Below are 21,862 nucleotides of genomic sequence, written 5' to 3' on the forward strand. Positions count from 1 at the left end.
CAAGTGCTGGGAGAAGGCGTCTGTGGGGTGTGACGTGCCCTCTGTTCTTTCAGCAATGGTAGTTATGTGCACTTGTTTTCTTTCATAGGAATTTTAAGGGGGAGCTGTGGAAGGATCATCTAAAAGGCGAAGAAAAGGCTGTGAATTTTACAGCCTGTGTCAAAGCACAGTGCACTTGGCATGAGACCTCTTGTGGGACAGGTCCTCAGCTGCTCCACTGGCTTCAATGGAGTGATGCCAGTTGACACCCACTGAAGATCTGTTAACATTTAACATTCATTCCGTCAAGCTCCAAGAATATCAAAAGGACAAATTCTTCAACACGACAGAAGTGAGGGTAATTTTTATACTTTTAAGAAAACTGGAAATGTTCCCCGCCTGGCTAATATTAATGCCCGGGCAACAGACTTACTGACTTCTACAAATGGGTTGGGGTGAAATTCACCCCAGTGCAGATTCCCTGCACATAGCCCCAAGCCTCACTCAGTTCCTAAGTTAGCCCTGCGGAGGGACGGCAACGTGGGTAGAGTGCCGCATGTTGCTGCCATGGGTCATGCTTGTCTGCAATGAATAAACTAGTGCAGACTGGCCGCTAGATCTAAATTTATGCAGATCCAGTGGTTAGGAATTCCCTACATAGGGTCTATAGTTACTAGTACACAGGTTGGAATAGTGGCTGTGTTAATAAGTAGAAGGAATTCACAAATGAGATGGCCTTAGCATACTCTTACTTTAAATATTGAGTCCTTCTGAGGAAATTCAGTTGGTGGTGCCCCTTCTCTTGACCCAGTAATAAGGAGAATGACCCATAGAACCATTAGTGCTAGGAACATTGGGAAGATCTGTTAGTATTTGACAAGCCTCACATGGCTTCACTGAGTACATTTCAAATATGATTTTATTTTTCTGTAAGATTTGCAGCGATTATGGTAACTCAGTGTTAGTGAAAAGACAAGGAACAGAAAACAAACACTGAAAATCAGACAGGAAAAATCTCAGAACAACTGAGGGTGGAAGGAAGGTGGAAAGAAGACCGCTGATGAAAGAACAAAAGGAGGGAATATGACTGCTTTATCCTTTCCCCCTCTCCTGTCATATATTGCTTGTCTTCAATGAGTTTTTGGGCCTGGGATTTGTATCTTGCCATATGTTTGGTTGCATGTTGTTGGTACTACTGTAATCCAGTTAATACTGCTCTTTACGCTCCCAACTCATCAGGAAATAGGTTCAGAACATGATACCAAAGCTTGGAACAGCCATATAACTGTCTGTTTCTCCTCTTCTCCCAGAGTTCTTGGGCTTCAATTTGTGCACTTATATCATCTGACCCTCTGGTAGATATAATGCATTCTCAGTGGGATTACTGAAAGGTTAACGTATCCCAGTCTGTGAGGACCCTTGGTGTACAGTTCAGGTGGGTTGATTGTTCAGAGCTATTTATGCCCCTCATGGGAGTTACTTTTCACATGGTTGAGATTTTAGTTATCGTTTAACTAGCCCTGGCTTGGACATGTTCCCTGTCTGATTTGCATCAGTTATGTGGAAAATGGTAGAGCAGACAGTTTCTCTAGATCTAAACATATAACAATACAATTTTCAAATGCCAGAAGCTGGTTTCACTATGTCCTTCAGGTATGTATTGCATTCCCAGCACAGGACAGATGATTATAGCTCTTGGACGGGCTGCATAGCTGTATATTTAAAGTCACAGGTATGTTTACCATGATATTATTACATCAGACTGGCTGGGTGGATGAGAGGAGGAGGAGGGAATTACCATCCAATTAGCAGAGTTTCTGCAGCATGAGTAGGTGGTGCTGTAGTTTTGCTTTCTTTGCAATCAGCTGCAGATGTAACACAAGGAATAACAGCAACTCCCTTGCTCTGTGACTGTCAAAGGCACACGGATGGACTGCTGCTGCTGAAAGAAAGCAACCATTGATTCCTCTTGTAACCAAGACCATGGATAAACTTGGAAAGCCTGGTTCTGGGTTTGCCAGAACTCGGATTCCCAGACCTCAACTTGTATTCCATTCCATCCAGCCTCCTTCCCATTCACAGGTCTCGGGCATTTGCAGGTACGGAGTGCTCACATTTTTGAGTTACTTTTTTACTGTACATTTTAAGTTCTGTTCAGAAAGCAGGATGTAGAGTTAGAACAATATTGCACTCCAGTAGAATATACAAATGTGTGGAAACAAGGTGAAACCCTAATGGGAATATGAACAAGAGTAGTTAATTCCTTTAAAAACACACTTTTTGGCCATCTTGATCTTCCATAAATTCTCATATAGCATTTTAATCTAAATCAGTGTCACATAAATATGCTTCTTGGCTCGGAATTCTTGTGTGAAACAGAATAAACCTTAAGAATCAATGAATCATATCAGAGCATCTTTTACTGGATTCTGCTAGTTAGCTAGCTTACCACTTTGTATTGAGAATATACACCGGCTGCAGAGAGACCCTCTATTTAAAAATCATACTTCTGTTTGAAAATGTTTTATTGTTAGAATGAGCAGGGTAGATTATCCCATCTGAAAGGGTTTACAGGAAAATGTATGTTTCTCTGTTTTCAGTTTGTGTACTTTTGAAGTTCACAATATTTTGTGTGGTCTGTTTTGCTGTATAATCAGTCTGAGTCTTCCACATAGCAACAAAGGAGGAAAACAGAAAACATGTTTGTAAAAACTGTTGGGAGGGGAACATTACTTTAGTTTCCACATTTTTAAAATCTGGACTAGATTCTAAGTCCGCAGTATTTCGTTGAGACAGTTGGGGGGTTTCTTTTAAGACAGTTGGCTATTGAATAGTTTGAACTCTTGGTATTTTTGAAAACCACTTAGCCACATGTTCTTAATTCTCCACACTGCCAACATAATACCTGTATTGCTCAATCAGAAGGTGCAGGAATAGAAGTAGTTCTCATTAAATTCAAACAGTAGGTTGAAGGCAAAATGCCAGGTGTTGGTTAGAAACACTCATTCAAGTCCAGCCATCATATAAACCACTTAACTCTTGTATAACTAATCTCTCTACAGTAGTCTTATAGACATAGAATTTGATTGCTGTACAATGAAGTGTATGTTTGTGAAATGATGTGCAAAAAATCCCAGTATTCTGATTAATTGCTTTTAATGATCCATTGTTTCTGCAGTGGTGACTATGGAATGTGTATTGGATTGTCATTAAGATACCTATCATTTTACCCAGTACAGGGGGTCCCCGGGATATGTCTTCCTCTTATCTGTCGGTTTCACATATCCATTGCTCATCAATAGGGGAACATGTTCCAATTCGTATTGGTCCCAGTCCGCATATCCGTTGCTTCACTTTCTGTGTCGTTTTTTTTGGGTGCTTCCCCTGGTGTTCAGGAGGCGCTGGGAGGGAGGGGGAGGAGCGGGGATGGGGCGCGTCCAGAGGAGGGTGTGGAATGAGGTGGGGGGGGCATTATTTCTTATGGGGAAAAATTCCCTGATATTCGTCATTTCAGTATCCATCGTATACCCCGTCGTACCTGGGACTCCCTGTAATGGTAGCCTTGTTACCATTCCTCCCAAGCAATCTTGGAAAAGCGCTATTGATCCAGCTCAAATTCCTTCCCTGAGCGCACCTCCCCCTATTACTTCTAACCCTTCTATTTAAATCTGGCAGGCAAAGGCCATGTGTGAGTACTGATGAGTTCCCTACTCTGCATGCTGGTAGCCAGCTGCTTTGTATTCTCTGAACTCTAGAACTTGCTTAGTGACATTCCGTGAGATGACCAAGCTGCACACAGGAACTGTTCATGCATCATGAACAATGGTGAGGTTAACCTGTCCTTGGCAGTTGCTTTTGCTAAACGCCTGAGAACGGTTACCAAGCTGCGGAATTTTCTGTCTCTGTGCAAAGTCAACATTTTTTACTGTTTCAGCATATGCCACTGAAAAAGTGAAGTCAATCCAGCTATGTCGCTCAGGGTAAAAAAATACACACCCAGAGCCATGTAGTTAAACCAGCCTAACCCCACCATGTGGACCGTGCTAGAAGAATTTTTTCTGTTGACCAAGCTACCACCTCTTGGGGAGGTGGATTAACTACAGCAGTGGTTCCCAAACTTTAACAACCGGTGAACCCCTTTCACTAAGATGTCAAGTCTCGCAAACCCCCTCCTAAAAATGAATATTTCCAGGGATTTTCTCCTTTACCTGAGTATAATTCATAAAAGCAGTGATCTTGGAAATATAAAATTTGTTTTTATGACATGCTTATTACACACTATTTATGATTAATTCTTATTTATCATTACGGTATTTTTATTACATTTATGAAAATGGCAACACTCTTTCAAGATCTCACTTTCATAACTTGTATCACTTTTTGAATAAGCCTGTTATAAGACAAGGCTCCTGTGTTTCATCAAGGAGTATCAGATGTGAAACAGCAGGAAGGTATTTAAGAATCCAACTCAAAGAGTTCCTCCTACAGAAGCATTCAGGTCTCGAAGTCCAGGCAAACAACACACCTTACAACAAAGCTTAAACTTGTTCTTCATAATAATTTAAAAAGCAATACTAGCTGCCTGCAAAAACTATCCACCTCCCTTTCCATTTCTTATAAGGAGTCTTGAAGTTTAAATCTCCTCAGTGTGATAGATAGGCTTGCTTTGATCTGCTTAGCTCTTGGAAGTCCAGGGGCTCTGGGCTGCTGGCTCCGTGCTGCCCGGGGTCCCTAGGGACAGCTCTGTCCGCCATTAGGGCATTTTTTCCCGAGAACCCCCTGTAACATTTCGCGAACCCCAGTTTGGGAACCACTGAATGACAGCAACTGGAGGATCCCTCCTGTTGCTATAGTGAAAGTCTACACCGAAGCACTACAGTGATGCAGCTGTGCCACTCTAGTTGTTTAAGTGTAGACATAACCTGAGCAATCCAAGTAAGGAGCTTATGTTTCTGCCCTTCCTGTTTTTCTACTGTCCCTAAATCTCTTAAGCATGAAGCTTAACTTGATCCTTCAGTGTATCCTTCTCTGGTCTTTTTTATTTTTTTTTATGCTGTTGGTCAGTAGTTAATTCATGTACCTTCCTTGTAATCTCTTGCCAATTGTTTCCCAGCATTCCTGAGCAGTAAACTATGCTTATCTATTCTGTCTGGTTTAATGCACAGTGAAATTGTCCAGCTTCTGGAATGGGTTGCAACAGGAAATGACTGGCGCTGCCGAGTTTTTTCATAGTAATTACTACACCGATTAAGTAGGTGTAAGGCAAATTAGAAACATACTAACCACATGTGATATGTATCTTTGGTCCTTCATTTATTAAAGAAAGGCCTCCTTGGAATTACAAACAGAAAGTAATCCTTGGCGTACCTTCCTACCATGATTTGCCTGAGGATCTCAAAGCATGTTTACACACAGACTAGCTCCCCCACTGAGAGACAGATAACTTGTCCCTGTACACATGGGAAGGCTGAAGTACACAGAGGTTAAGTATTTTTCCCAAGGTTGCACAGCTGAGATTGGAATAGAACCAAGCTCACTTACTCTAACACGGAGGCAACATTGTCTACAGGTTGGAGCAGAAGTCTAGGAGCCAGGATATCTTGACTCTCTGGCTTTTGTCAAATGATTGAAATTCTGTGCCCCAGTTACCTTATGTGTGATGGAAGTAGATCATCATTACTCCCACTTGCGGGTAGGATGGTGAATAAATCATGGTTGCCTGTGTGGTTGCAGAGTGGATAAAATTGATTTAAAAAAATTTTTTTTCATTTAATCTTAACTAAATGCAGGTTTACTTAAACTATTTAAAATTAAATTTGAAATTAATTTATATTAAGTCCAAAAATTATTATAATCTATTAAAATCAGTTCAATTAAATTCAGAAAATAATATCAAGCAGTTCATGTTTGCTGCCGTATTTTCAAGAAAGTCAGAACGCTGAACTGATGGAAGAGGTTGAGTGTGCTAGCTTTTGACAGCAGTAACACCTTTTGCTGGTACAGAGAGAACATTTTCTTCATTCCAGTGTATTCAACTAGTTAAATCAGTAGAGAGTTGAGAAAGCATGAAAGCTTGTTTTTTTATTCCAATCTGTGAATAAAAAGTAGGCGTGAGAGGATGAAATCTACCAGTTCTGAAATCTTGAAGGACATGGTGGTCAGAAACAATCAGTTCACTTCGCTAACTACAGTAGAACTTCCTTTGTTGAATAAATCACTTTTAAATGCAAATTGTGTCTTGATTTGTTTTCTTATGTATTGATTTTTTCTTATGTCTCGATTATGCTTAAGGTAGTTTTGTTTTATTAGTGGTGTGCAAATCTCGTGTTTCCTTCACCTCTAATTTGGTTATTTCCTTTCTGCACCACCACACCCTAGGTGTGTAATGGTAGCCTTCTTGGGATATAGCCCAGAAAGGAGAGGATTGAGGTGCAGTTTCCCAGGGCTCGGGTCATTTAGCTTGAAAATTTGACTTGCTCTTATATTGGCACAGCTGAAGTGGAAATAAAGATTGGAGAGGTTTAGATCTGGAACAGAAAGCATTTTTGTTGCTTGGATGCAGCAGTACAAGTTGATTTGAGGACGCACTTTTAGGCAAATTTAGGCTTCATAGTTCACCAGCTCATGTAGACAGGGCAAGGTAATATTTTACCACTATGTTCTCACCCTGCTCTGGGTAGGGTTGTGGGGTGAGAGGCCAGCAGTTGGGGCATGCTCTCCTTTTTCCTGGAGAAGACTCGCCCAGAGCAGGGGAGAATTGCACAGATGATTCAGTGCGTATTCTAGGTATGCCAAGCCTGTGGAACACGTATTGTCTAAGGAAACCCTGTGAGCAAGTGAAGAAACTACTTTTAAAAGTACAGCACAATACCCCATTCAGCTGACAGAAGGAGGCAGTCAGCCAGCATTGCGTGCTCATTTCTGTTGTGCTGAGGGATCATCAGTGGGCTGAAAACATGGTACCACAATGAAAAATGTGCTTGACATCAGGATGAAGGCAGCTTAAGCAGAGAATTCCAGCTCCAGAGCTGTTCCCAGTGTAGAGGAAGGCCATGCTAAAGCAACTGTCATGTCTGAGCACAACCTATAATCCCAGAGGCAGATGGTGGTAACAAAATCCCAGCTACTGTTGCTAGAGCCTGAGAGTTGAGTTGCAAGTCTACAATCTTATGGCCAAGCAATCTTGATAAAGTATTTTGACACAAGCATGAATGCTGTGGCTCCCCTGGGCTGTGGATGACCTGCATGTAGCATGTCAGGGGAGGTGTGTGCAGAGCTGGCTTAAAGCTCAGCTTTGCACTGCCCTGCAACTGATGCCTCTTGTTCTGCAGTGCTGATCCAGCTGTGCTGAGCTAGAGAAGCCTGGAGGCAGCTCTAACTTTCACTGGCTTCAAATCACAAGTAGAGGATCAGCATAGTCTGGAGGAATCTTGACCCTGCCCCTTTTCCTTGAAATGCCAGCAGTAGAGGAAGGGCAGTATGGAAGTCCCTACACCGACTATAGCTTTGAAGGCTCGCTCTTGCACTGGTTTGATCCGCCCTGAACTGATTACACTGGCATTAATGCCAGATTCATTAGTGGTGTGGTGTAAAGTGTTAGCCTTGCACCTAAAAAACTTGGTCTTGAAACTGCAATGAAAGACTGGGATGCCGCCATTAATTCAGGATTCGGTGTACATAGAGCCTTCCAACTTATGGTCTGTCGTCGGCAAAATAGCCTACAAACTGCCTTAATGCTAAAAGAAAAGGAGTACTTGTGGCACCTTAGAAAGCTTATGCTCAAATAAATTTGTTAGTCTCTAAGGTGCCACAATTAATCCTTTTCTTTTTGCGGATACAGACTAAGACGGCTTTTACTCTGAAACCTGTCTTAATGCTGTGTCCTATTTTTTGTTCTGCTATCACTTTTAAATGGAAGTTGTTTCCAGGACCTATTCCTATTCTCAAAGAGATGCGATGACAGCAGCTTTTACTACTATTGCTATTACTATCTTCACGGAACAATCTCCGGGACCGATTCAGTCCAGTTCCCAGCGAAGTAAATAAAAAGATCAGGGCTGCGTGGCTGTTTCATTGGTGTGTAGACTTCTGGGCTTGGGCTGGACATGGTCATTCCTGTTCACAACACCCATGATAAATTTTTAAAATTCATTGGTCAAGGTAAAGGCTATCAGTACAAAGATGTCATTTTACCCAGAAAGTATTTGGAAAATATAACGCAGGGCAATATGAGCGTATGTGCAAAAAAAGCAAGGTGGGTGAGGTAGTATTTCACCAACAGAAGTTGGTCCAATAAAGATATTACTTCAGCCACCTAGTCTCTCTCATATCCTGGGACCAACTTGGCTACGACAACGCTTCATACCAAAAAAGCAAAGCACTCTAAGACTTATCAGCTGAGACAGCCCCTAGAAAGAGACTGGTTCTAGCTACTTTGAAAACCCTATTCCTGCTTTCCAGCAATTAGTCTCTGGAGTGAGATTTTTTGTGTTTCTCTCTTGTATGATAGTGCAGTGTGAACTTGTTAACCACTAATAGGATTTTATTCATAGATTCAAGGGCCAGAAGGGGGACCACTGTGATCTAGCCTGACTTCCTATATAACACAGGCCAGAGAACTCCCCCAAAATAATTCCTAGAGCAGATCTTTCAGAAAAACATCCAATCTTGATTTAAAAATTGGCAACGATGGAGAATCTACTACGACCCTTCGTAAATTGTTACAGTGGTTAATTACCCTCACTGTTAAAAATTGATACCTTGTTTCCTGTCTGAATTTGTCTAGCTTGAACTTCCTGACATTGGATTATGTTATACCATTCTCTGCTAGATTAGAGAGCTCTTGATCAAGTATCTGCTCCCCACATAAGTATGTACAGACTGTAATCGAGTCACCCCTTAGCCTTCTATTTGTTAAGCTAAGTTAAAATAGCCCTGGCCTGAATCCACCTTGTACAAGGTGATCCTGTCACAAATGGTGTTTTTTCCTTTCCTTCTTGCTGTTCTTTCTCCCTTTCCCTTCAAACACTGTAGGAGCAGCAGTTACATTAGCAAGGAGGCATTGTTTCTTCTTCCTTCGCTCCAACAGTCTAAATCGAGAGGAGGATAACTTGCTCCGGTTTAGTGTTGCGGCCTATTGTGTTAGTATGGGAGCAGTTAAATTTATTTTAAAAGCAAGTAGGAAAATGAACCCACTGAAGAAAATTTGATATTATATTTTATCAGTGTATAAAGCACTGGTTAGGAGGTGTTCTGACTGGCTGTCGAACACGGTTTCAGAAATAGGGTACACTCAAGGCACTGTAATTTGCATACACAAGCTCTTGTTTTAAGGTGGCCAGACGTCCTGATAATAGGGGCTTTGTCTTATATAGGGAACTATTTCCCCTACTGTCCTGATTTTTCACACTTGCTGTCTGGTCACCCTCTCTTGTTTGCATATGAAAACATTGTCTGGGCTTGAGGTCCCTCATTTGTGACACAGTTGAGAAGTAGGAAGGCCTGGACTACAAATAGGTTATGGACCTAACAATTGCACCAACCTTGTTATTTGGCAATCAGTCTCTCTAAAGGGGTGAGTTGTATTGTTATGCTGTCAAACCTCAGGGACAACGGGTAGCATGAGTTGAGGACGGCGCTTTAACTGAACTGAACTTGGGGATTATAATGGACAATTAAACCTGTTTTTAAAGACTTTTATGCTTTTGCCAGGACACAGATAGTTTCATCTAAGCATTGGGTAACTGGCAGCCAGATCGATATTGTGAATACAAGTGACCTTTTTGTGCACTGAAAATCCTTTTTTTTTTTTTTTTTTAAATCAAATTTATAAAAAAAATCTTAAATTATTTTCAAAAACATTTTAAAATATTTCTGATCCAAATGAAACAACCTCATTTCCTGCAGGATTCCCTTCAGCTTCTCAAATGATCTACCTTGGTTGGTTCTCGAGTGGTTCAAGTATAGAGTCAGAGATTCCTGTACCCTGCACCCCACAGAGAATCTCTTACAGCTTTCTAAGTGAAATTCTAGGGCCAGTGTTCTGCAGAAGGTCAGACTGTGGGATCACAGTGGCCTCTTCTGGCCTTAAAATCTATGAATCTACATGTGAATAAACCGGACTGGTTGAAGTGGCCTATTTAAACATGCTGGCCAAGAATCTCTGCTTCACTAAGCTTCCTATCTCAGTGAGAAGGGGGAAGTGTCTGGGATGGATCTGTGCCATACTGAACTCCAGTGTAGGGTAGACCAGCTTAGATGCTGTTCTTAAGATATCTGGCTATGGTCTGGAGGGGCCACAAGACCACTGAATGTTGCCTGTGCATTGTACTCTGGCTGCAGCCTTTCTCTGCTCACTGTACTCTACGCTGGGCATGGCATGGGGGTGGGTATCCTGGGTCTGTAATGGCTCACAGTTCCCCCACAATGAGGGGAATGCTTAGCTGGCCAGACCTGGCTACTTTTTAGCCCCTTCATGTAGCTCAGGTCACAGAGCAAAGGGATCCGAATCCAAAGGAGAATCTATAATGTTGTGAGCCCCTATCAGCGGATCTGCCCTATGTACAGCTCTGTTTCAGAACTCACTAGTACGCCTCTTCATTAGGATTTGTGCTCATGGCTCCGGGCTGAAACTTGGAAGCAAATTAAAGAGGACTTTAGTTTCCCACTGCATGGGCCTCCTACGTTTCCTTTAATCCTGCGCTCCTGTGCCAGCTGATTGTTCTTAGAGGTTTTTTTTGACCTTGAGAAATAAATTGAAGGTCAACAAGAGACAGGCTTCTTTTGAGACCTTCAGTTGTTTCCTCTAAATTAATAGCCTATACAACTAATGACAATCAACTCCTGCTTTCCCCTTCTCGAGAACTCTTGTTTGTTCCACACTGAATGTTGTTCTTTAAAACCTGTGATTTTGTAGCACTGCACCCTGCTGACTCCTCCCCTCTGAGTTGATACATTTTTGTGTTTAGTTTTTCATTTTAGTTTCAAACTCACTCTTGCCTGTTTTGTTTCTTGGTGCCAGGAGTCCCTATGGGCCTGGCTCATGTCCTTGGAAATACTTCTAAGTTAAGTGATGTCTGTCTTGCATTTTTTGATATCTGGAAGACTTCAGTCTCCTTCCTTTTCCCACCTTGATTAGGTTTGGAACAGTTTTAAATTGGGTCATATTTTTTGGCTTAAACTGGTAGCAAGTGTCCCCTTTGAAGTAGTTCAGCACAACAGGAGGAAACCTTTTTATTAATGCATCTGATGAAAGAGAGACAGTCTGAGCAGTTCTCCGTACAGAAAGAACATTGAGCAGATGATGCAGAAGTCCAAGGACCTAACACCCCATAGAGAGCAGCTCTCTGGATGGAATGATCCTGTGCTGGAACAAAATGAATGCACAGCAACACTGTTTTCTTATCAGATTCAGAAGAGCTTGGGTTATGTGAGTGTTTTACAGTGCACTTTTTGTTTTGTGTTTGTCAACATCTACTGATTAAAAATGAAACTGTTTTACTATTCCAGTACCCAAAAAGCACTGCAGGAACAAGGGGCTGTGACAGCTTTGACATCTGATGGTTTACGAGCCACCAGATTTAGGAACAAGTGCTGTTGAAGAGAGGGGAATCCTTTCTTTCCAGTGGTGCTGTAGAAAGCATTTCTTTCTGGTCCTTGTAGCCCCTTGAGAGATTGTGCCTTTAAAATTCAAATAATTCCAGATTGCCTCCTGTCCCCCTCCCTAATTTCTTACCATCACAACACTTGGCCCAGGATTGACCTGAGCATGAGATGACATCCCATGCCTAGTTGACTCTTCATAACTCTGCTCCATCTGACTTACTAGGCTTCTTCAGCACAGCACTCAAACATGTGCCTATATAATAATAATGGCACAGTCACTCTTTATAGAGCATGGTGTAAGCGCTGATGAGTTCTTTGATGGCTGCTGAGTCCAATGCATGAGTGATCGTCCCTCCACGGGTAGGGAACACCCACACGCAAGCAATGCTCTGAATCAGAGCATCAGTTTCTTTCCTCCTCTGACGCCAGACATCAGGAAGCTTGATCCAGTCTGCCTTGCTCCATCTACAAGCTGGCTCTGCCAACCAGCGTGGCATTCTGCACTCCTTTCTCAATCGTCCACAGAGATTCCAAAGGATACTAAGTCATCTGTGCAAGCATCCTCAAATCTGCACAGCGGTCTGCCTCTTCACGAGCTTCAGAGTACAATGTACTCTTCAGGATCCTATAATCCAGCATTTACCCCAAACCATACAAAAAACCTCAACAGCTTTCATATCAGATGCTTGTGTAAAATTCTTCAAATAAGATGGCAAGACAGGGTGACAAACATGGAAGTGTTAAATCGTGCTGGTATGTCATTTGTGGGGACGTTGATTAGTAAGTAAAGGCTCAGGTGGCTTGGACATAGGCACATGATTTGGCATTCATTTGACAAGTCCCATTTAATATTCATGCTTTGCTGAATATGGATGGCTTGCTGAAATGGGCTAAATGCAGTGTCCGTGTTGCATATCTCAGCCTGACTCATTCAGCTTTACCAATGTTGGGGGTCTAATTATCTTGTTTTGTCTGTTTTTCCCATAACAAATATTAGCACTGGTTTTCATGCTGCCCCTTTCATGCCAAATGCCTTCCCTGAACTGATCCTTAAGGCCGTGTCTTTTCCTCTCCATGATGCTTAGCAAAAATTGGCTGTACAGAAGGCTGGAGAATTGTCTCACCTCTTTTCTCCCTTTCATTTGTTTCATGGAGAAGGTTGGATTGACATGGCTTACATCACTATGGAGTAGTTTCTTTAGGAGGGTATGCCAGATCCCCATTGGAATAAAAAACAATGTCCACAAAAGAGTAACTCCAGCTGGTGCTGCTGCTTTGCAGCTAGTTCTTGACTGAACAAAGGCCAGGGGAGAAAACCTTGAATCAAATTTGCTGCGGGGAAAATGTCAGGTGGTTGGCACTGCAGTACAGCTCTGCCCTCCGGCATCTCTTGTGGCTGTGGTGGCTTCCAAACATCATGGCCATCAAGCCTTTGGGCCTAGTCAGTATCGCTTTAATCCTACTTTGAAGAAATACTTCCAGTTATTGAAGCAAAGTGCAGAACATATTTTATTGGTGATATTAACCTCTATCCTGAGATATGTGCTAACCCCAGAGTGGCCAAAGGTGCATTGCAATATCCTCACGCTGTCTTGGTCTGTGTGAGAAGATGCAAATGTCCTTTTGAGAATGGACATCTAAGAGGTATGTATGATGGAATCAAGAAAGCAATAGAACTTTCTGCCAAATAGACTGTCCCACTCAAATCTCTTAATGGAGACATCATTACCGTTAGACACAAACAGTGCTCCACCCAGTGTTGCATCAGTTACAAACTATTTGCATGGAACCATTGTTTTTGAAGTAGTGCTAAGCATGATCCTTAGATTCCAGATTACTGAAGAGTTCGATATAGAACCATCTATAAATGTGCTTGAAAAGGCAATCACCTCCCTAGCATCAGGGAAGGACACGAGAAAAGATGGAATTCCAGCTGAAGTACTGAAACAAGGAGAAGTTGTGCTTGAACATCTGCACAATGCCTTGCTTGCCTGCTGAAGGGAAGGTGGGGTACCACAAGACATGAAGGATGCTAACATCATAATACAGTATGTATTAAAAAAAAAAGAGAGAGAGATTGGAGTGATTGTAACAATTACAGAGGACTTTCTCTCGTTAGTGTTGCTGGCAAGGCATTCACGTGGGTCATCCTTAACACTGAGTAGTGAGGTGGCAAAGTTTGCAAATGATACAAAATCGCTCGAGAGTTAAGTCCAAATTTGACTGCAAAGAGTTACAAAGGTATCTCACTAAACTGGGTAACTGGGCAAGAAGATGGCAGATGAAATTCAAGGTTAATTAAATGCAAAGTAATGCACATAGGAAAAGCATAATCCTAGCTATACGTACAAAATGATGGGATCTAAATTAGCTGTTACCATTCAAGATAGATCTTGGAGTCATTGTGGATAGTTCTCTGAAAACATCTGCTCATGTGCAGCAGCAGACAAAAAGGCTAACAATGGTAGAAATCATTGGGAAAGGGATAGATGAGAAGACAGAATATTGCTACTATATAAATCCATTTTATGCCCACACCTTGAACACTGCATGCAGTTTTAGTTGTCCCATCTCAAAAAGCCATACATTAGAACTGGAAAAAGTACAGAGAAGGGCAACAAAAATGATTAGGGGTATGCAACAGCTCTCTTATGAGGAGAGATTAAAAAGGTTGGTAGTTCAGTTTAGAAACTAAGGGAGGGGATATGATAAAATCATAAATGGTGTGGAGAAAGTGAATAGGGAAGTGTTATTTACCCCTTCACGTAACACAAGAACCAGGGGTCACCCAATAAAATTAACAGGCAACAGATTTAAAACAAACATAAGGAAGTACTTCTTCACACAATGCACCATCAACCTGTGGAACTCATTACCAGGGGATGTTGTGAAGGCTAAAAGTACAACTGGTTTTAAAAAAAGAATTAGATAAGTTCAGGGGCGATAAGTCTGTCGATGGCTATTAGCCAAGATACCCAGACCATGGGGTTGGGTCCCTGGCTATCCCTAAACCCTTGGCTGCCAGAAGCTGGAACTATATGATGGGGATGGATCACTGGATAAATAGCCCTGTTCTGTTCATTCCCTCTGAAGCATCTGGCACCAACCACTGTCAGAAGACAGGATACTGTGCTAGATGAACCATTGATCTGATTCAGTATGGCCATTCTTATGTTCTTAATTCTTGCTGAATGTGCATATTCAGAGAATCAGTGCAACTTCTGTGCTGGTAGATCAACTATCAGCATGCTCTTCACACTAAGGCAACTGTAAGAACAATGTGAAGAACAACAACAAACTTCTGTGTATGGCCTTCATAGATCTTACAAAGGCTTTTGTTGTGGTCAGCAGAAAGGGCCTTTTCCAATTCCTAGAGAGAATTGGTTGCCCCTCAGTCCTCCTTAGTTGCATTTGGATTTGATTCTTCCATGGTTTCATGAAGGCTACAATCTAGTATGTTGGTGATCAAACTGGTAGCTTTGAAATCTACAGGTGGTGTCAAAAAGGGATATGTTTTGGCATAGTCCTCTTTGGTATATTCTTCTCTCTGCTGCTTTGTAATGCTTTCTCATCTAGTACCACAGATGTTCATCTCCATACAAGATTGGATGGAAAACGCTTCAATGTTGCATATTTAAGAGCATGATTAAAGAACTACTTTATGCCAATGACGCAGCACTTGTCACACACAGCAAGAGGAGCTCCAGCAGCTTTGCAGTAGCGTGCATTAGTTTGAGGAATTCAGACTAACCATCTGCCTAAAGAAGACAATGTTGTGTGTGGTTTTGCACCAGAAGTTTTAATAGCTACTACCAAGCTCAAAGTTATGCACAAATTTTGCTATGTAGGGTCAGTTATATTGGTTACCTGATCTCTAGATGATGAGTTCTGAGAAGGGCTGCCACCCGCATTCGGTCAACTGACTAAGCACTTGAACATCAAGATATGCGTCTTCCAGATGTTAATTCTGAGCACGCTGCTGTATGGTGACGAGACTCAGAGTGCCTAAGCAGGCATAACAGAAGGCTAAACAGCTTCCACGCCTCCTGTCCTCATTGTATTTTAAATATCAAGTGGGGAACCAAGGTGCCTAATAGAGAGAAGTACTTGAAAAAGCAAAATTCAGAACTGCCAAGTCTAATCACTGGTCTCAAACACAGACATCTCCATTGGCTTGGTTATTGGCACTGAATGGACAATGGATACATTCAAAGGATCTCCAGTATGGAGAATTTGTGGATGCTCCAAGGCTACTGGGCCAACCTAGGCTCAGGTTTAAGGACGTTTGCAAGAGGGACTTGAAAAGTTTCAACATGGACGTTACCAGCTGGGAAGATGCAGCTAGCAGCAGCCTGCATTAGATGGTTGTGTTGCATCAGGAAGCTAAAGGGACTGGAGAGAGAGAGATGGCTGCATGGAGAGGGGTGAAGAGAAAAGAGCAGCAGCCCTCCAATGCTTGTAATGAGTCAGCTTTATCTTCTGGCCCTGCACCTTATGCCTACATTATCTCTTGCAATGACTCTCACTTCAGAATTGAACTTTTTAGCTACTTGTGCTGCAAGCATGACATGCAGTAACTGAACTGCTTTGCACTTACACCATTGTCTTTCAAGATGGAGGGTTGCCATGTTTTTTTGTTTGTTTACTATGCACTTCACTAACTTGATTTTCTAGCCAATTGCTTTGTTGAGTTAATTTGTAAAAAATCTAAGTGTTAAACTTTTTGTTATGGTTACGGTTCGTCTGAGTGAACTTGGTTATTCCACCTACTCTTTGCTTAAAACATACAATCTCCACCTCCAATCTAAACTGCTGTTACTCGTGTAGGTCACTGAATGTTCCTTCGTCACTGTTGTCACAGGTCAATGAGAGATAATCTTATAAGCGTCTGGAATCTGCAGCTAACTTGATGTATGCTTTCTGCCTCATCAGTCACATTTTTAAAGCAGCTTTAAACTGTCACTTTTGTTTAGAAAATCAAAAGAAAAGATTGTCTTCAGTTTAGAGAAACAATTGGGCTTTAAATCTATTTGCATTACAGTAATGTGAGAGGAAGGGTGGTTCAGTGGTTAGTGTGCCAGCCTAAGACTTGGGTGCAAGTCTGTGCTCCACAGCAGACTTCTTGCCTGACCTTGAGCAAATCATTTAGCCTCCCTGTACCTCAGTTCTCCTTCGGTAAAATGGAAAGGATAGCAACTCCTAACCTCATAGGGTGTTGGAATAAATACATTAAAGATTGTGAGGCAACCAGATACTACAGGTCATAGAAGTACTTTAAATAGAGTGCCCAGTCAGGGCTGTACAATGCATAATGCTGTACAAATGCATAATGAAAAGATGGCCCCTGCACCAAAAAGCTTGCAGCCTAACTTCACACGTGATGTCAGTGGGAATAGAACCCATGGATGTCTGTGGGCCAAATTCAGTGAGGGAAAACAGTGGTGTCAGTTACACATCAGGTGTAAATAGGTCAGGAAAAAAGGGATGTTCTAAGTTTCTGGGGTTGGGTGGGAATCAGTGTAATTAACCATGTGGGGCTGGTTCTTTATTCAGAATCGTGTGAATAAATGTCTTCTACTGTCCCTCCCAGGGCAAGCAAGGAGATGTGTCCTTGATTCAGTGTCCAGATTCTCTTGTACACCTTATGTTTTTATTTTCTGTAATGGGATCAAATGTAGAATTAAGTCGTGTGGTTTGTGTATACATATTTAAATGTGATTACTTGTGCATATTTACATATCAATATCTGTGGTGTGTATGCAGATATATATTCCTCTGTGTTCCTGACTCCAATTTGATTTCACTTTGAAGAGCTGCGAGCTGTCATTTGTTTCTCTAGAAATACTTCCTTAGTGAAGCCAATGACCACTGTAGAATGAGAAACAGATCTGATCACCGAGGCAAGTGTTTGATCAAGTGACCATTACTTTTATTTGGAATTGGTGTAGGGGAATACCAAGCAGAACTACTCGATTTGGGTCAATAGGGAAGGATATTTCTTTTTTCATCTCCCCAACTCCTACCGTAATATGCTCGTTTCCTCTTCTTAAGAGCTGGTTATCCGATCCCTTTTGTAAGCATTTCTCTCCTTTCTAGGGGACTTCCCAAACATGCAAACGCTAGTCTCTTACTTTGTGACTGTCAGAGCAATACAACTTTCAACAGCTGGGGAGGGGAAGCAGACACTCATCGGGGGGTGGCTGGGTGACCTAATAGGGCTTTAGTATCTTGAACTTCCCTTTCATGGAATCATATCAGTGCACTGTTTGTTCAGCAGGTCCTAGTTGTTTTGCTTCTCTTACTAATTCCCAGTACTGTGAGTCCCAAATGTTTTAAAAACAGCAATCCATGAACTGGGTCCCCAAAAATCATGATTGGCTTAAGCACAGAGATTTAAAAAAAAGTATTGGGGTAAAGACTCTTTGGTTTTTGAGCCTTTAGGTTTTATTTCCTTGACCGTGATTTCTTTTTTAAAATGAAAGTTTAGTTTCTCACATAATCGTGTGACTGCAGGAGCTGTCGCTTCAAGGAAAACACCAACTATTGTGAGACTTGTGATAAAACCACAAGAGTTGGCAACACTGATTTCACCCGTAGAGCTAGTGACAGCCCTCTAAAATGCAGAGTTTGATAATGGCAAAATCTCTGTGACATAACATAGAGGTTCAGTGTTATCATTACTAGTTAGTAGGTTACATAGGGCTAAATCAGTTTATATAGCTTGTGGTAAAATGAGTGGTGTGCTCATTTTTTGGTTGTCTCTGTTGCATATATTGCTTGCACTACAAAAGATTTGCATTCTGAGTCTGGAATGATCTAAAATCACTTTCCTTCAAGAAGTTTGGGAATACCTATGGAAATCAGGCAAGCGTCGATCAACTGGTGTAGGGACTGGGGCTGAATCCAGGTTCTGTAACCATCAAGTTGTCAAAGCCATTGTGAAAAATCTACTCTGCTCTTGCTCACTTTGAGTGCTGTGGCAGTGTTTAATTCCTAAACGCTCACTTCCTGAGACTATGCCTAGAGCATCTTCTATTGTCAAAATAGATCAAGTATCTTTGCTTAAAGCCTAATAACCTGCTGCTCGGCAGACAACTGGGGAGTAATTCTGGTCTCTGTATTTGGTCTCCTAAGGCTTGTGTGATGGGTTGGATCACAGAAACCCCTTTGGAGCTTCCAGCTGGTATGCTGAGACTAACCCTGAGCCTGTTTCTCCTGGCAGCTTGGGACTTCAGTGCTCTGCCTGGTTTGAGCCAGACCCATTAGTCTGCTGCAAACCCAGACCCAGGTCTGAACCACATCCCCCAACAGCTGCAGGCTTAACTGAAAACAGCTTAAGAAGTGTTCCTGTCTCCAGCACTCAGATGCCCAACCCTCAATGGGGTCAAACCCCAAATTGTTTTACTCATAAATTGTTCGCCCTCTATAACACTGATAGAGAGAGATGCACAGCTGTTTGCCTCCCCCCCATAGGTATTAATAGATACTCTGGGTTAATTAATAAGTAAAAAATGATTTTATTAAATACAAAAAGTAGGATTTCAGTGGTTCCAAGTAATAACAGACAGAACAAAGTGAATTACCAAGCAAAATAAAATAAAACACACAAGCCTATGCCTAATACAGTAAGAAAGTGATTACAGATGAAACCTCACCCTCAGAGATGTTCGTGTAAGCTTCTTTTACAAAGTAGCCTCCTAGTCTGGGTCCAGCAATCACTCACACCCCTGTGGTTACTGTCATTTGTTCCAGTTTCTTTTGGGTGTCCTTTGTGGATGGCGAGGCTTTCTCTTGAGCCAGCTGAGGACAAAATGGAGGGGTCTCCCAGGGGCTTAAATAGACTTTCTCTTGTGGGTGGAGACCCCCTCCTCTCTTCTATGCAAAATCCAGCTCCAAGATGGAGTTTTGGAGTCACATAGGCTAGTTACATGTCCATGCATGACTCAGTTTTTACAGGCAGCAGCCATTGCCCACATGCTATCTTAATGTCTTCAGGAAGACCTTTTATGTAAATTGGAGTCTTCCAAGATCTATTGTCAGTTAAGTGTTTCTTAATTGGGCACTTAATTTGCACATTCCTTTCTCAAGAAGCTAACCAAATGCTTTACTATGGCTACTTAAACTCAAACAAGTACACAGCCAATATTCATAACTTCAAATACAAAAATGACACATGCATACAAATAGAATAAATATATTCAGTAGGTCATAACCTTTGCAAAAACATTACATGGCATATGTAGCATAAAACATATTCCGGTTATGTTAGATTTACATTCATAAGCATATTTCCATAAAGAATTATGGGGTGCAACATCACAGTTTGTCTATGCAGCACTGGCTAAGTGTACCAGAAGGGTGTGATTTGTAGAGCGCTCTAAAGTCCTGTGCTCTGACTGCCCCATGTAGACTCTGCTGGCACGCTCTAAAAGGTACCTAGTTTGCACTAACAGTCCCACATTCAATAGGACTGTAGCTTTCTTTGGGGAGGCCTACAGCTTAGCTGACCGGAGCTAGTATGAGATTTTGTTACTCCTTACTTACACTGATGGGTATTCCGTATTAGGTCGTCGGAAAGACAGTCAAAGGAAACGTGCATTGTTACTACTGCCACTCGCGTCATAGTGCATGTAGCTAGACTAATTAATTAATGAGCCTGTTTCCAGCTTTCAACCTCCTATTATCACTAAACAAAAACAATAGGATGTCGCTCACTTATCTTTATTTGGTTGTTGCAGTCATTAATCATGAAGTGTTGACTTATTCTCACTCGGCATGAAAGTCAAGCCCAGATATCAGTTTATTTAATTTATTTCCTTCCTCTCTCCACAGCAGAAGTTGCCCTTGCAAAATGAGCCAGTTTCCTCAGAAGAGTTCTATGGAGCCCCCATTGTCGGAGTGCATGAATTCCAGAGCAGATTATTTGGACAGCTTGTCAATGGACAATTTTTGGCTGGAGGTGGAGAATATCAAACAGAGCACAGAAGCTGAGCAAGAGGAGTGCAACCTTACAGATGTCAAAACCCCAGAGGGTAGGTCACTGGGAATATGGGTAGAGGGAGCAATGGAAAGGAAAATGTATGTCATTGGCAAGGAACAAATCTCACTGGGTAAAGTTTTGAAAAGTACCTTTGTATTTGAGTCATTTTGAACATGGGATGTAGGCTCCTGAGTCATTTAAGTACATAGGTACTTTTTGATAGATTTACCTATTACCATTTGGGGAGGGGGGATAAAGAGTAGGGGCAGCTATTTGGATGGGGAAAAGAGCAAAAATATTCTGGGGTGCGAAAGGAATTGTGCAGCATGGTCTCATCTAGAATTAAGGGACAAATTTTTAACAGTGCAAGTGATTAACCGTTGGAATAAACTACCAAGGGAAGTGGTGCCTTCAAGACAGGGGGCCTTTATGAAAGATAGATGGGAACTTGAGGGTCACATTAAAAGATCTGACTGGCTGGACGTGGCCGTAGTTTGCCCACCCCTGGACTAGATCTAATAGTCCCTTCTGGGCATCTGACAAAGTGGGTATTCACCCATGAAAGCTTATGCTCCAGTACGTCTGTTAGTCTATAAGGTGCCACAGGACTCTTTGCCACTTTTACAGATCCAGACTAACACGGCTACCCCTCTGATACTTTCTCCTTGCAGTCAGTCTAGCCCACTAGATGGCATTGTAGCATGAGGTCTTCAAATCTTTGTGTAGCAAAAGAGAGAGCACTGAACGTTTTTTGCCGATAATGAAGTGCAAAGGAAGAGCTTGGATTCCAGACTGCAGTTTAAAGCACTGCTAAAGCAGTATACGCTGCAGGGCATGTGGTTGGAGCTTAGCAAACAACAAATAACAATAACAGAAACAAACTGAGGGCTATGTACAGATGAGGAGCTCCCCAAAATGCTGACACAAATGAAAAATATCCTGATTCTTTCCTGAGAGGAAGTGGTTTATCTCCTCTGGAAAAATTAATCATAGAACTCCCCTACAAACTGTCAGCAAGGCACTTCATGCATGTAAGATGGCCTGGACCCTTCTGGTTATTTGGCTCTCCTGGTACTCCCAAAGCCCCTCATAAGTCCTTCTGTGGCACTGTGTGTGGGAAGGAAGATGGCAGCTTTTCATGCTTCTGAAATTGTATTTAAATCATAACCTGTTCATCGTGCTGCCTCCCCAGTCCTCATAGTTCACGATCTTCAATACTAGTAACTGCCCCAGCTGTCCAGTCACAAGCATGTAGAATTAAATGGGCATTTTTAGGAGCAGTTTTTTTTTCCCCCCAGA

At 42.0% G+C, this 21,862-nt stretch overlaps 1 protein-coding gene across 9 annotated transcripts in view; it reads left to right on the forward strand.

Moving 5' to 3' along the window:
- ARHGAP40 (Rho GTPase activating protein 40) overlaps positions 1–21,862 on the forward strand; it is a 74,739-nt gene that overhangs the window by 26,347 nt on the left and 26,530 nt on the right. For 5 of the 9 annotated variants that reach the window (XM_073309753.1, XM_073309756.1, XM_073309755.1 and 2 more), the window contains exons 1-2: positions 1,865–2,078; positions 20,416–20,615. In XM_073309753.1, coding sequence (XP_073165854.1) covers positions 1,963–2,078; positions 20,416–20,615 — 316 coding nt within the window. In that variant the 5' untranslated portion in view covers positions 1,865–1,962. Of the gene's footprint in view, positions 1–88; positions 332–1,289; positions 1,415–1,864; positions 2,079–20,415; positions 20,616–21,862 lie in introns of those variants that run through there. The other 4 variants (XM_073309759.1, XM_073309760.1, XM_073309761.1 and 1 more) reach the window with 3 other exon arrangements.

Source organism: Lepidochelys kempii, chromosome 13 (assembly GCF_965140265.1).
Source record: "Lepidochelys kempii isolate rLepKem1 chromosome 13, rLepKem1.hap2, whole genome shotgun sequence".
In the NCBI taxonomy this organism is placed as follows: Eukaryota; Metazoa; Chordata; order Testudines; family Cheloniidae; genus Lepidochelys; species Lepidochelys kempii.